The sequence below is a fragment of the Planococcus citri genome, chromosome 2, assembly GCF_950023065.1.
Source record: "Planococcus citri chromosome 2, ihPlaCitr1.1, whole genome shotgun sequence".
Classification (NCBI taxonomy): domain Eukaryota; kingdom Metazoa; phylum Arthropoda; class Insecta; order Hemiptera; family Pseudococcidae; genus Planococcus; species Planococcus citri.
Window position 1 is genome coordinate 4,738,084 of NC_088678.1, and position 15,233 is coordinate 4,753,316.

The 15,233-nt window shown below is 34.9% G+C and overlaps 1 protein-coding gene across 1 annotated transcript in view; it reads right to left on the reverse strand.

Annotated features, from left to right (window-relative positions):
* LOC135834279 (phenoloxidase 3-like) overlaps positions 1–15,233 on the reverse strand; it is a 36,411-nt gene that overhangs the window by 920 nt on the left and 20,258 nt on the right. The window contains exons 2-13 of the mRNA XM_065348123.1: positions 7,642–7,723; positions 7,221–7,485; positions 6,907–7,145; positions 6,619–6,821; positions 6,369–6,519; positions 6,101–6,205; positions 3,081–3,151; positions 1,599–1,701; positions 1,153–1,281; positions 664–738; positions 343–570; positions 28–166 (exon numbers count right to left, since the gene is read on the reverse strand). Of these exons, the coding sequence (XP_065204195.1) occupies positions 28–166; positions 343–570; positions 664–738; positions 1,153–1,281; positions 1,599–1,701; positions 3,081–3,151; positions 6,101–6,205; positions 6,369–6,519; positions 6,619–6,821; positions 6,907–7,145; positions 7,221–7,485; positions 7,642–7,723 (1,790 nt within the window). The remainder of the gene's footprint in view (positions 1–27; positions 167–342; positions 571–663; positions 739–1,152; positions 1,282–1,598; positions 1,702–3,080; positions 3,152–6,100; positions 6,206–6,368; positions 6,520–6,618; positions 6,822–6,906; positions 7,146–7,220; positions 7,486–7,641; positions 7,724–15,233) is intronic.

Sequence of the window (15,233 nt, forward strand, 5' to 3'; positions counted from 1 at the left end):
AAGGTAGCTGATCTGAATTATTCTTACATTCGACAGTAAACTTATCCATTTCAACGAACATTCTTCTTTGACCATTGAAAGTCATCTGAAGTCCACTTTCGTCTTGATGTGGAGCTAAGAAGATTCTCACTGTACCAGTCACATTGTGAGAACGAGTATTTGTAACCTAGAAATTAGCATCATAATTAAAAACTTCTGAATCAAGACGGAATCAATTTTAACATCAGATATTTTAAACTTTTAATTTCGAAAAACCAGCCAACGAGTCTCCGATTTTTTTCAAAGATCATCTCGAACTCTTCATTCCTAAAATAGGTACTACTTATGATCTTTAGAACTTACTTTAATTTCGTATTGGAAATTTTCATGTTGTAAATGAGTAAAAACTGCGTAAATTTGCTCCTTTGTTTTACTCGCGTCTTGGTTTAGCAAACCATGAGTGATATCAACTGCGTCCTTTTCCCAAAATGTCTTGAGGACATTGTTTACATTATTGTTCTCATTGTTTGGAAGTTTGGATTCTGCTGGTAAGATTTTGGTTTGTTCGATAGCGACACATTGGACTTGTTTCTGTGGATATAGTATTATAGGTATTATTATGGTTTTTTTTTTGGGGGGGGGGGGGTTATTTTAAGCAATTTTCGTTGAGGTTAAATTACTCACATTACTGCTGTCATTATTTGGTTGGAGGTCAGGTGAGATTTTTACGCTTTCGACGGTGATTCCTGTGAATTGTCTCTGTAAAAATTTTTTCATTTTTTATAATATTTATACGTACTTGAACATAAGTACAAGACTATATGGAAATGTTGACCAAAACGAAGTTCTCATTTTACATTTTGGCAAAAAACACAATTTTTTGACAATTTTGACAAAAATTTTTTTTGAGATTTTGGTAAAAAAATAATAAAATAGATCTTTCATCGTTTTTATTTTCAAAAAATAAAATTTTTCGCAGTTTTTCCAAAAAATGTAATTTTTTTAAAAAATAATTTTGAACAAAAAACTAATTTTTTTCAATTTTGACAAAAAAAAATAAATTGTAGTTGATATTAATTTTTAATGATCTAAAAATCATAAAATTTAGCCTCTAAAACATTTAAAAAAGAAAAAAAAAACGTTACTATGGTAGTATGTTATGTTTTTTCTAACCTCATCCACAGTATAAGGTAGAAGTGTTCTCTTATACTGTTGAAAGATATCGTCGATGAATACATGCCAGCGATAAAATATAGGATCCCTGAGAGCAGTCTCCGAATGCGACATAACACTGCCATTTTCCTGTAGAAGAAAAGTTCATTAAGCTGCAAATACAACTAAGTAACAACTTGATGAGATACCTGGCTACATGTACTCGTACGACTACGAGGTTAATCAACTTATTTACACCAAGTAGACATTTAGACAACTCGGTTTTACAACAAGATTGCTCTCATCGTTTAATGATAGTGAATTTTCACGAGAGTGTCACCGATGCACGTGCACATAGATACAACTCGGCTCTGGCTAAATTAATTAATTCTATCGACTATCTTACTCTTATGTACATCTTAGTTCTCACGACTTGGTTAAATTTTAATGTTTATACAAGTATTTACCCTGAATCTGTTATCCGGATCATGCACGTATGAAAAGAATAAATGCCCTTTGTTGTGCATATCGCCGTAATATTTGTAATTCCAGCTGAGTTTTTCTACAGCTTCGACAGTCAGGGGCGTAGCAAGCGGGGGGGGTTGGGGGGTACGGTACCCCCCCGGCAGGTTTGAAAAATTAAAAAGTTGGCATTTTTGAGTTTGCGAGGATGAAAATTCAAAAATGATAACTTTTCAATTAATCATTAGTTGAAAAGTTGGCATTTTTGACTCAGAGTTCGATATTACAATTAAGTTAATTTACCAACTGTTGAGACATTCTTGATTTGCCAACTGAGAACTTCAGAACTCACAATTGTCAACTTTATTTTCTACTTATTATCTAGTTGAAAAGTTGACAATTTGCAATTGTTAAAATTAAATTAAATTTGCCAACTACGAGTACATACAATCAATTTCAAATGTAATGTACCTATTTTGTAGGTACATTTTTGATTTGCCAACTGAGTACTTGAGAATTGGAAACTCAAAATTGCCAACTTTTCAAGGAAATTATTCATTTTGTTCGAAAATCGACAATTCTCATTTATTTTGTTTACTTAAAAATAAAACCAACAGAATCAACCTCCTTAAATTTAAATTTGATTCGGCTATTCTTATTCTAAATTTGCCAACTGATGCGATCATGATACAACACCTGAGGATTCAGTTGGCAAATTGACCAATAATGTTGCACCTACTTAGTTGACAAATTTATACTTGACTCATTTTTTCATTTGCTTAAGTATTTATTTTTCCAAATAATACAATTATTGTGATAGCTTTTTATGTGTTTTTCTTTTTCACAGTAAGTTTGCATTTTCTAGAAAAATATTGCAAGAATTTGAAAAATGCAAAGATCAGAAAAATGCTTTTCTATCGTCAAAAATGACGTTCTTCAGTTTTTTGTGTTACAAATTGTTAAAAGCTTTTGCCCTCGCTTCGCTCGGGCCATTTGCTTTCACTTTCTCAATTCTAAATTTCTACAAATATTAGGTAGGTAGGTAAGTCTCAAATTTGAAAAATATAAAGATTGGAAGATATCAGTTTTGACTTTGAAAAATGACGTTTTTCAGACTCTCAAGTTATGAAATTTTGCAAGCTTTTGCCCTCGCTTTGCTTGGGTCAATTCCATTTCGTTTTTTGTTTCAGCTCTTAAAATGAAATTACTTCCCAATTATACCTACATAAAAGTTTGAATAAAATTGCGTTAGGTAATTTTCGATTTTTTTGAATTTCTAGTAATGTTAAATGAAAACATTGGGTCAAATGCAAAAATTGGGAGTATTACCTCAAATCACAATTTCTAGCTCAAGCGAAAAAAGTACAAGCAAAGCTGTTTTATTCGAGCAAATTTTTAATCGATTTTGCAGTTGGCATTTTTAACATTTCAAAGTTGGCATTTTTTAGAATTTACCCCCCTTGTAAAATCACTTTGCTACGCCCCTGTCGACAGTGTTTCCTAATTCATTGATTCCAGTTACTGCGTCTATTTTTTTCAAGATCTCTTGATGGGTATTCTGAAATACCATACGAAGTAAAAGAAGATTTTTAAATTAATATATAGTCCGACATGTAGCAATGGAAATGATTGCACCACCCCCCTCCGATTCTCTAGGACATTTTTTTCTTCTTATAAGGGACGTCCTAAGGAACATTTTAAAGCAAATTATCCAAAAAAAAATTGGCCCTTTAACCAAAATAGCGGCCATTTTTGAGCCGAAATCGAACATTTTGCTTTCCAACATAGGATTCGTTCGAACTTTTTTGGAACTGGATGAATCCAGATTGACAGAGCATGCAAAAATTCATCATCAGCCAAAATTTCAAGGGCCATAAAGTTTGTTTTTCGATTTTTGGTGAATTTTTGAAAATCAAAATTAACCTAAGCCAAAAATGAGAAAAAAATCAAAACTTTACCAAATTGAAGTAGAAAGCTGAAATTTGGAATATACCCTATTTTCTACCTGCCAAATCGATTGGAAACCGTTTCAAATCGTTTTGAGCAGTTCTGGAGCCTCCAATGAATTTAGTAAACTTGAAATTTTCACAGAAATCCGAAATTCACGCTGCACTGCAACTTAAACACGCTATTAAGGTGCCTGCAGGCCGATTTCAAGTCGTTTTGGAGCCTCCAGTGACTATTTGAAAACTACTGGAGCCTCCAGCGGATTTTTTAAAATTGAAATTTCCTCAAAATTTTATCAAATGGAGTTGAAAAGCCGAAATTCATTCTGAAAACTGATTCCAATACGCTATTAAGTCGACTACAGGTGGGTTCAAGTCATTTTGGAGCCTCCAGCAACTTCATGAAAATACCCAGAGCCTGCAGTAAATTTTTGAAGCTCGAAATTTCTTCAAAATATCATCAATGGAGTTAGAAAGCCGAAATTCAAAGTATCAAAAATTTACTGGAGGCTCCAGTAATTTTTAAAAAATCTCTGGAGGCACCAAAATGACCTGAACCCACCACCAGTTGACTTAATAGTGTGTTGAGGTTGCAGTAGAGCGCGATTTCGGATTTCCAACTTCATTTGATAAGATTTTATAAAAGTTTTAAGTTTCAAAAATCTGCTGGAGGCTCCAGTAATTTCCAAACGATTGCTGGAAGCTCCAAAATGACTTGAACCTACCTGTAGTCGACTTCACAGCGTATTGAAATTAATATTTTGCAGAATGAATTTTGGATTTTCAACTGCAGTAAAAGGAAATTTCAATTTTCAAAAATCTGCTGGAGGCTCCAGTAATTTACCAAAAGATTGCTGGAAGCTCCAAAATGACTTGAACCTACCTGTGGTCGACTTCATAGCGTATTGGAATTAGTTTGTAGAATAAGATTTTATAAAATTTTTAAGTTTCAAAAATCTGCTGGAGCCTCCAGTAATTACCAAAAAGATTGCTGGAAGCTCCAAAATGACTTGAACCTACCTGTGGTCGACTTCATAGCGTATTGGAATTAGTTTGTAGAATGAATTTCGGATTTTCAACTGCGGTAAAAACAAATTTCAAGTTTCAAAAATCTGCTGGAGCCTCCAAAATGACCTGAACCCACCAGCAGTTGATTTAATAGTGTGTTGAGGTTGCAGTGGAGCGTAAATTTCGGGTTTCCAACTTCATTTGATAAGATTTTATAAAAGTTTTAAGTTTCAAAAATCTGCTGGAGGCTCCAGTAATTTCCAAACGATTGCTGGAAGCTCCAAAATGACTTGAACCTACCTGTAGTCGACTTCACAGCGTATTGAAATTAATATTTTGCAGAATGAATTTTGGATTTTCAACTGCAGTAAAAGGAAATTTCAATTTTCAAAAATCTGCTGGAGGCTCCAGTAATTTACCAAAAGATTGCTGGAAGCTCCAAAATGACTTGAACCTACCTGTGGTCGACTTCATAGCGTATTGGAATTAGTTTGTAGAATAAGATTTTATAAAATTTTTAAGTTTCAAAAATCTGCTGGAGCCTCCAGTAATTACCAAAAAGATTGCTGGAAGCTCCAAAATGACTTGAACCTACCTGTGGTCGACTTCATAGCGTATTGGAATTAGTTTGTAGAATGAATTTCGGATTTTCAACTGCGGTAAAAACAAATTTCAAGTTTCAAAAATCTGCTGGAGCCTCCAAAATGACCTGAACCCACCAGCAGTTGATTTAATAGTGTGTTGAGGTTGCAGTGGAGCGTAAATTTCGGGTTTCCAACTTCATTTGATAAGATTTTATAAAAGTTTTAAGTTTCAAAAATCTGCTGGAGGCTCCAGTAATTTCCACACGTTTGCTGGAAGCTCCAAAATGACTTGAACCCGCCTGTAGTCGACTTCATAGCGTATTGAAATTAGTTTGCGGAATGAATTTCGGATTTTCAACTGCAGTAAAAAGAAATTTCAAGTTTCAAAATCTGCTGGAGCCTCCAAAATGACCTGAACCCACCAGAAATTGACTTAATAGTGTATCGAGGTTGCAGTGGAGCGTGAATTTCAGATTTTCAACTTCCTTTGATTAGATTTTGTAAAAATTTTAAATTTCAAAAATTTGCTGGAGGCTCCAGAACTGTTCAATGCTGGTTGAAACCGCTCCCAATCGATTTAACAGGTCAAAAATAGAGAACATCTCAAATTTTCCCCTTTCAAGTAAATTTGGCAAAGTTTTGATTTTTTTTTCTCATTTGTGGCAAAAATTCATCAAAAATCGAAAAATGCAAACGCATTTTAGCACTTGAAATTTAAGTTGGTGATAAATTTTTGCATCGTCTTTAGATCTAGATTGGTTCAGTTCAAAAAACTTCGTGTTAGTGCTATGTTGGAAAGAAATACTTTTTTTTGTCAAGTTTTCTTTAAAATGATTCCTTAGGACATCCTCTATTAGGAAAAAAGTTATTCCAGGTGATCGGAGGGGGGGGGGTGCAATTATTCCAATCTTCATATTATGCCGGACAGCCGGACTACAATATGTTAATGGTTAATTTCAAAAATGTTACCGGATCTATGGTGTAAGCATATCCTCGGTCAATAGCATCGTAAATCCTGTCCCTCCAGCGTTCCATTGTCGAAAGCTTGATGTAAAAATTATCTCTGTGAAGGTCCTGACGAGAAAAATGAAACATTTTTAAAATGATTTTGATACTCAACAAAGATGGCAAGAGACCGAAGGGTTTTGAGTGGCGATAGGTAAAGTTGATTTAAAATTCGGAGATGTCCGAATTTTTAGGAAAGCAGGTATGTAGTATCTACCAGGTACCTCCTTACTTTTAAAATGGTATTCGCTGGCCTGGAACAAAACTGGTTCGATTTCGATAATTGGTCCATTTTGGGAAAATAGGCTTCTTCGACTGGATCCCTGAAGTCCGAGTATGCTTCAGCTCGACTTAAACCGCTACTGAATCTTTCAAAGTTATATCTGAAAAAAGCACCGAGCTTCAGCTAAGATTACTTATGGTAAGATAAGAGATTTTTCAACCACTCTTGTGATTTATAGAGGGGGAAATTTGACGATTACCTGGCTACAATTTGCTGATGCATGTAATAGAATAATTCTCCTCGTCGATCTTTATTAACAATCGATATATCAGCATCATAAGGATAAACTTCGTGCCAGTGTCGATGATGCAGATTGATCCCAATATCTTCTCTGAAATAAGCAACTCTGTGCTCGGGATCTAAATTGGTGCCGGTGAAATTCGGATTGATCTCTACGAAACACTGCGAAATTGAAATTTATTAAAGGTATGTACCAATTATTGGCTATTTGGTAAAATTAAATTCAAATCACGTATAAAAAAATTACCCTCTTCAATTCGCCAGACTTTTCTTCCGTTCGTTTCGATTTACCTAAATCTTCCTTAATCTTCGCCATGTCCAAATACATGCCAGGCTCTGTAGTTAGATGAGATGGAAGTTGTAAATTGAATTTGATCGAATCCTTTCGATGAAGAAGTGCTACCGATAGAGCGTAATTCATTAGAGAAATATTCACCCTCGTTTGAGCGTATTCGACGGCTTGTTTAAAATGATTCAACGGAACATCTGAAAACAAGTACCTATAGTGTGAGATCAATCAGTTGTGTTGTGAGTTTCTGAGGTAGGATTTTCTCAACATACTGTAGAAGACATTGATCAAGTGTGAGGCGCATTTCTGATGAAAACTGTTGAATACTTCTAAACGCGACTCTTTCGGTAGCAGAGATGCTAAACTGATCGCTTCCTCGAATTGAGTTTTTATAGGAGGAGCCTCGTCTTCTGTTTTGAATGAGTCTGCAACTACGTACGATTTGGCTATACTTTTTTTGGTTGTCGTTCGAAGTGTGCCAGGTGGCTGCGTTTCGCTGATTGGTTCCGGTTGCTGTTGAGTTACAAATGTCGGTTCCTATTTAGCAGAGAAGATTTGAATTACATATGTAGTAGTTTTAATGGAAGAAAAACGTATTTAAACTTTTCGAAATGTTCTCGAAACTCATTGTAACTTATTTTTTTCTACTTTGTTATATTATAGGTATTATGAGTGACCTATGTGAAAACTTACTGCGACATTTTCTGGAGCTGGAGTTTGCAGTAAGCTAACTATGTCCAGTAATTCTGTTTGATCTTGGGAAATTGTAGTCATCCTGTGAACAAAAATGTGTTTAAAATTTTAAACTATGGCCAAATTTTGCAAAAATTGTATAAAACATGGTTGAAAACCTGTTAAAATGACAGTCAAAGCTGAAACTTATAATGAAGTAACGTTGTTAAAAAGTGTTGAAATAGCACAAAAACATTTTAAAAATTATTCTAAATTACCCGGAAGTGATTAAATTTCAGAAAAAGTGCGAAAATTGCATAAAACATTTCTAAAACATGTTAAAAATTACATCAAAAACATCTAAAATGTCTCAAAAGTTGAGAAAAATAAATAAAAGTTTTTAAAACTTTGATAAAATTTAGTGAAAGGATTGACTTATATGACTTATTGTTTTTTGGTTTGAGGAGGGAGGGGGGTGCTGAGTCCAAAAATCAACTTGGTTTTTCAATCTAAGTCTCCCAGCACCTGCTCAAGGTACCCCAATTTGGTTTAGAAGATGAAAAAAATGAAAATTGAGTGTGATATATCGTTCGTTAAGTTTTTTAAGGTGTTGAGTTCGAATATACGAGTATGCTTAATTTTTTTTCTGAAGCTTCAAACTCCTGCTATTGATACGCCAATCTGATCTGAAGACGAAAAAAACGTGATAATGTCTTTATCACGTATCATGTGGTCGTCTGCTGCATCTGTACATATGCTCGACTAAAAATCAACCAGTTTCAGATCAGTCCAGAGCCTCCAGCATTGAATTTCCTCTTTTCTCCAGGAATTGAAAATTTCTTTGAAAACGTTATCTACTATGAACTTTAGCACAAAATTACGATGAATCGGTGCTCCTGAAGAGGAGATGAAGTCCTCAACAAAGAGGTATTTTTGAAAAAATTACGATTTTTGTCACCCCAGTTCCTCTTCTGCCTATTTTAGGACAAAATTGTGCAGTTTTAAAAGAAATTATTTGAGATTCCGCGTCAACCTATCTTTCTGGGGTTCTTCTACTGCGCGATTGAAAATTTATAAATGGCTTATTTTTGGGTGAATTCGTGTTTTGGGAATATTTTCTTCTCGATACGGGCATTGATTATGTCAGAATGCCAAAAAAATATCAGTTTTGAAACTGAGGGAATATTTTGGAATGCATCTACAGTGGTGCCAATTTTTCCCTTTTTTGTAAAATTCTCAAGTTGAAACTCGAAAAAAATTGGTAAGTTTTTGACTTACTCGAGAACCTTTCGAGGAATCCACTTTCGATAGCATTCCCTTTAATCAAAATTTTAGCAGCACAAATCAATTATTCAATTTTTGACAAATTTTTTGAAAATTCAGATCTCAGAATTTAATTTTGGAATTTTATGATTTTTTTTTAAAAAAAGTACCTTTGCTCGATTCGTTGCATATAACTTAGAAATATTCTGAATTTGTAAACACAAAAAAAAACTCATGACCGACTTTTCTTCAAATAAAAATCTTTTACGAACGAATTGATTCACTTTTTTTGAAATATTTGTACCACAATTGATCAGTGATTTGATTACAATCGAATTGAATCATTTACGAACGATTGGCGATTGAAAAAATTGATTGATTTCTTGGCGAATCATTCGCAAACAGATCAACTAATTTACGATTGATTCGGTTTCTGTGAAACTATTGTATGGGAATCGATCTGAACAAACTGATTGATTTCTAGGTGAATCATTCGCGAACGAGTTGATCAATAGTTACTGAATCATTCATGAACGAATTGATTCGTATAAGTGACTCGTACGCGAACGAATTGATTCGTATAAACGACATGTTCGCGAACGAATCGATTCATTTGCTCAATTTTTGATGAATCATTAGCGAACGAATTGATTCGTATAGGTGACTCGTTCGAGAACGAATCGATTCATTTGCTCAATTTTTGACGAATCATTCGCGAACGAATTGAATCATTTTTTGTGAATCATTCGCGAACGAATCGATTCATTTGCTCAATTTTTGATGAATCATTCGCGAACGAATTGATTCGTATAGGTGACTCGTTCGAGAACGAATCGATTCATTTGCTCAATTTTTGACGAATCATTCGCGAACGAATTGAATCATTTTTTGTGAATTATTCGCGAACGAATTGAATCATTTTTTGTGAATCATTCGCAAACGAATCGATTCATTTGCTCAATTTTTGACGAATCATTCGCGAACGAATCGATTCATTTGCTCAATTTTTGACGAATCATTCGCGAACGAATCGATTCATTTTCTCAATTTTCAATGAATCATTCGCGAACGAATTGAATCATTTTTGTGAATCATTTGCGAACGAATTGATTCATAAGTGACTCGCTCGCGAACGAATCGATTCATTTGCTCAATTTTTGACGAATCATTCGCGAACGAATTGAACCATTTTTCGTGAATCATTCGCGAACTAATCGATTCATTTGCTCAATTTTTGATGAATCATTCGAACGAATTGATTCGTACAAGTGACTCGTTTGCGAACGAATTGAATCATTTTTTATGAATCATTCGCAAACGAATTGAATCATTTTTGTGAATCATTCGCGAACGAATCGATTCATTTGCTCAATTTTTGATGAATCATTCGAACGAATTGATTCAATGATTCGCACAAGTGACTCGTTCGCGAACAAATCGATTCATTTGCTCAATTTTTGATGAATCATTCGAACGAATCGATTCAATGATTCGTACAAGTGACTCGTTCGCGAACAAATCGATTCATTTGCTCAATTTTTGATGAATCATTCGCGAACGAATCGATTCATTTGCTCCATTTTTGATGAATCATTCGCGAACGAATCGATTCATTTGCTCAATTTTTGATGAATCATTCGAACGAATTGATTCGTACAAGTGACTCGTTCGCGAACAAATCGATTCATTTGCTCAATTTTTGATGAATCATTCGCGAAAGAATTGATTCGTATAAGTGACTCGTTCGCGAACGAATCGATTCATTTGTCACATTGTACCTACCTAATGCTCCAAGGAAGCAACTTTAAACACATTTACTATTTGTCTAAATCAAAAAAATTTTCCTACAAACTAAAAAGTTCTGACTTTTCAGATTTTTTTTTCCAAAAATTATTCTTGTCAAAAAAAAATGTATGTGCGCCTGGAAATTGGTTCAAAAGTGGATAGATAAATCCTTTAAACAGGTCGAGGAAACGCTACAACTCGATTTTCAGCTGTCTGAATTGATTTTCTCGACTTGTGCAACAATTTTAAAACTTCGGAGAGTTTGAAAACTGAACTGGGAGCTCAAATGTCAAAAATAACTAAAAATGGAGAGGTTTCGTTCATGAAAGTTGATTATAAGTAGTTTCAGGACTGATTTCTACCCATTTTTACTGACTCAACTTTTTTCATTTCCCTTTTTGAACATCACTTCTCATTCTGTCAGTTTTTTCTCCTCAAAAAAATATTATTTTAAAAACCAAAATACAATTCAACTCAGAAAAAAGTTTTCATAAAAAAAAAAAAGGAAAAGCCGACGGTCAATTCCATTCAAAGGTATACAAGCCGCAAAATTCCAACACGACGCTATAAGCTATTTAAATCACCATAAATAATACGGACGAAAAAAAAAATAGAAAGGGACCATTAGGGCCTTTTTTCCACACAAGGTCACGTACAAAAGACGACGATAAATATACGTTTGCGAAATAAAGGTACGAGGATATAATTTTAACACCCTTTAAATCGCATAAAAGATTTCAAATAATGAGCTCTTCACTTCACACAAACCGAATGATAAAAAACCATTAGTATACAATATACATATAGGAGTAGAGTTTGAATTAAAATTACGTACAGTCACTCGTCGTCGCCTAGTCGTAGGTACAGTACCTAACTTAGCAATATTCAAAGCGACGATAATTATGGCAAATTCACTGACGGAGAACTTTACATTAGTATTAAATGGCGCGGCGTGTTTTCAGATTACCCTAATGAAATTCTTGCACGATAAACGAAAGCTGCCTTGCATACATAGATATCCAACACGTAGCCTATACTGTATTATGTAGGATATGTATTATGTAGTTAGATACTCGTAGTATAAGGTAGGTAAAGGTAAAGGTACGTATAGTACGTTACACGAATATAATATAATACAATGAGCTACAACAACAACCTGGCTGTCTTTATGGTTTCAAAGCTTTTTTTCCAAGAATATAGCAATTTATGAGTATTTTCCTTTATACACGTTAGTTTTATTGATGTAGGTAACTCTTTGAAAAACTCCCCCCCCCCTTTTGTACACATAAATACAGTACGAAATATTTTTCTCAGCGTACCAACGTGGGTAGGACGACGACTCGACGAGTATAAAAAAACAATCTTTATTCGCGTATTTTTAGACCAACTAAAAACAATAATGTCTTTGTATGTTGGTTCGGCATTGTATGCAACAATTTATCGGTTAATAATTTCTGCTAGCGTGTGGGTAGACTGCGAGTATTTTTATATTGAAAAAAAAACTCGATTAATTCAAATTAATATAGGAATGGAATCATTTTGAAAAAATGAGCGATTGTAGGTGGATGAGGGAGATTTAAAATTTGAAGGGTTGGAATTTCACGGTGAAGGCATCTTATGTACTTCTCGAATATCATTAAAAGATAAGAATCAGTTCTGAAACTTGACAAATATTTTGAAATTCAGTGGCCCAGTAGTTTTTTTATAGCCAATTTGAAAAAAAAACGAGAAAAATACTTAGCTACAGAGGACCTTGTGAGGTGTCAGTCACAAATTTTAATGGGACCACAGTTTTTTGTAAGATCATAGTCTGAAACACGCATTACCAAAATTTCAGCGGTCTAAATTGATTATTCGATTTTTGGTGAATTTTTGAAAATTCAAAATTGACCATTTTTGACTATTTTATGCTTTTTTAGAAAAAAATTTACACTCGCTCAATAAAAATGATACGAGTAGAAATTAGTCATAAAATTAATATCAACTCCCTCGAACGGAATTTCACCACTTCTGGCTATTTTGGAGCCTCCGGCGTGAGCTTTGATTTCTCCTCAATTTCAAAACTTCTCTGGAATGCGTGGAAATGAATTTGGGAAGCAAAATCTGAGTTAATCTTCGACCTGTTTGAAGGATTTATACACATTTGAGCATGTTTCCAGGCTGCCACCTTTCAGCATTTTTGTTTCCCCAAAAAACCAACATGAGGGTCCGCCCAGATATCGGCTCAAATGTGGATGAATCCGTTGAACAAAAGCGAAAATTTGTGTTTTGAGAAAATAAAAAAAATCAGGTTCATCTTTCATCACTAGCCCTTCTTTTGCAGGGCTCTCCTGAAAGCGTGAGCTCGGGGCATACTGCGCCCTTTGCCCCTCCCCTCAATCGATGGTCCTGCAAAAACCTTCATCAATAAAATATTGAGAGTTTGAAAATTTGAACTATTTTAATTTGGATAGGAAGCGGAGTGAGAGGAGGGGTAGAATGGTCTTCATTTACACTAGTGAAATTTTTTTGTAATTTTTTGCTTCTACTCCCTCTCATTACAGTTTTTAGTGTCTCTTGATTATAAATTGAATTGTGCCAAAAGAGCTAGCGAGATGAATGAATCGGCGTTGAGTAGGAGAAAATAAGAGCTTTCAAAAGCGACCTTGAAAATTTCAGGCCCATGCACAGGGTGTCCATAAATGATAAACCCGGTTTGGTCGAAAAATTCAAATTGGTTTTTATTGGCGCAATGTGTTCTACACCCTGAGAAGATAAAAACGTGGTATGATTTTTTTGAAACCGGTTTATTAATTTGCAACCAGCTGACAAAAAATACTCAACAATTGTAGATAGAGAAAAAAGCTTGAAACAAAAGTTGTAGAGCGTGGAAAATTACACAATTCTGTCTAATCACATTTTGAAACCGGTTCATTGGTTCAGATTCAGCAACCAGTTATCAGACATTACCTAAAAATTGGAGGTTGAGAAAAAAGCTTGAAACAAACGTTGTAGAGCGTGAAAAATCACACAATTCTGTTCAACCACATTTTGAAACCGGTTCATTGGTTAGCATTTAGCCACCAGTTTTTGACAATCACCTAAAAATTGGAGATAAAGAAAAAACCTTGAAACCAAAGTTGTAAAGCATAAAAAGTTGAACCATTTTTGCTGATCAGATTTTGAAACCGGTTCATTAATTTTCAACCAGTCATCAAAAATTACCTAGAAATATGAGATCTAGAAAAAAGCTGTGTACAAAAGTTGTAGAGCGTAAAAAATTACACAATTCTGTTCAATCGCATTTTGAAACCGGTTCATTGGTTCGAATTTAGCAACCGGTTTTAGACAATCATCTAAAAATTGGTGATAGAGAAAAAAACCTGAAGCAAAAGTTGTAGAGTATGAAGAATTGAACCACTTTCACTGATCAAATTTTGAAACTGGTTCATCAATTTGCAACCAGTTATCAGACATTACCTAAAAATTGGAGGTTGAGAAAAAAGCTTGAAACAAACGTCGTAGACCGTGAAAAATCACACAATTCTGTTCAACCACATTTTGAAACCGGTTCATTGGTTAGCATTTAGCCACCAGTTTTTAACAATCACCTAAAAATTGAAGATAAAGAAAAAAACTTGAAACCAAAGTTGTAAAGCATAAAAATGTGAACCATTTGTGACAGTAGGGGATGCGCCCACAGCTTCCACCTAAAGGGAAGATGTGTTCCTGCGGAGTGGCTGCACTGCTTAAGTAGTGCACTCTGTCGGTTTAGTTCGAGTATAGCCACTCCGCCATTAGAGACGTTACAAACGTTAAGTATTTTTTCACTGGTGTTCCGGTACGGATGCATTTCAGAGCTTCCACTTGCAATCGACATTGCAAGTGTCTTTTTATAATGATTAGTGTGTCTTTTTTGTATTTAATCGATTCGGTTTTATATCAGAGATGTGTACAAATAAAGCATAACACTTCATTTGCGGTCTATGATCATTTATGCGGTGTTTCGTCACCTTTGCTGTTCGATGTACTTTCGTAAGGTCATCAGTAGAGTTTGGGTTCCCTGGGCTTAATTATATGTCGAATAGACCTGGGCTTTCCCTCTGTAAACCAAGGATAGTCCCAGCTATCACATATTTGGCGCCCTAAACGTGGTAAACTGTACCCAGGGCTTTTCAAGTGCACTTTTTGTGTCACAAATTAGGGCAAAGTCACGAGGTATCGCGACCTCTAGCCTAACCTCTAGCCTAACCGCTATTACTGCTCTCGAGAGAGGCAAACTGTACCTAGTACAGGCGGAATCGTGTATTCCAACCTGAGTTTTTACTCATCAGAGTTCTTACCAACCCCAGAATTCCGGTCAAATTTGGTCAACCAGGCGACTACGGCGAAAATTGGTCAACCAGGTGACCACATCGTGTCAATCAGTCAACCAGGCGACTGCAACGTTCGTTAAAAAGGTACGTGAGAGTTTATTTCTCGAAAGAATCGCGAAAAAGTGCCGAAAAATCGCGTTATTAGAGCTTTCGTTCCAAGTTCGACAAGCTTTGGTTTGGAAAATCCGAGCACAGTTGAACAAGCTCGTA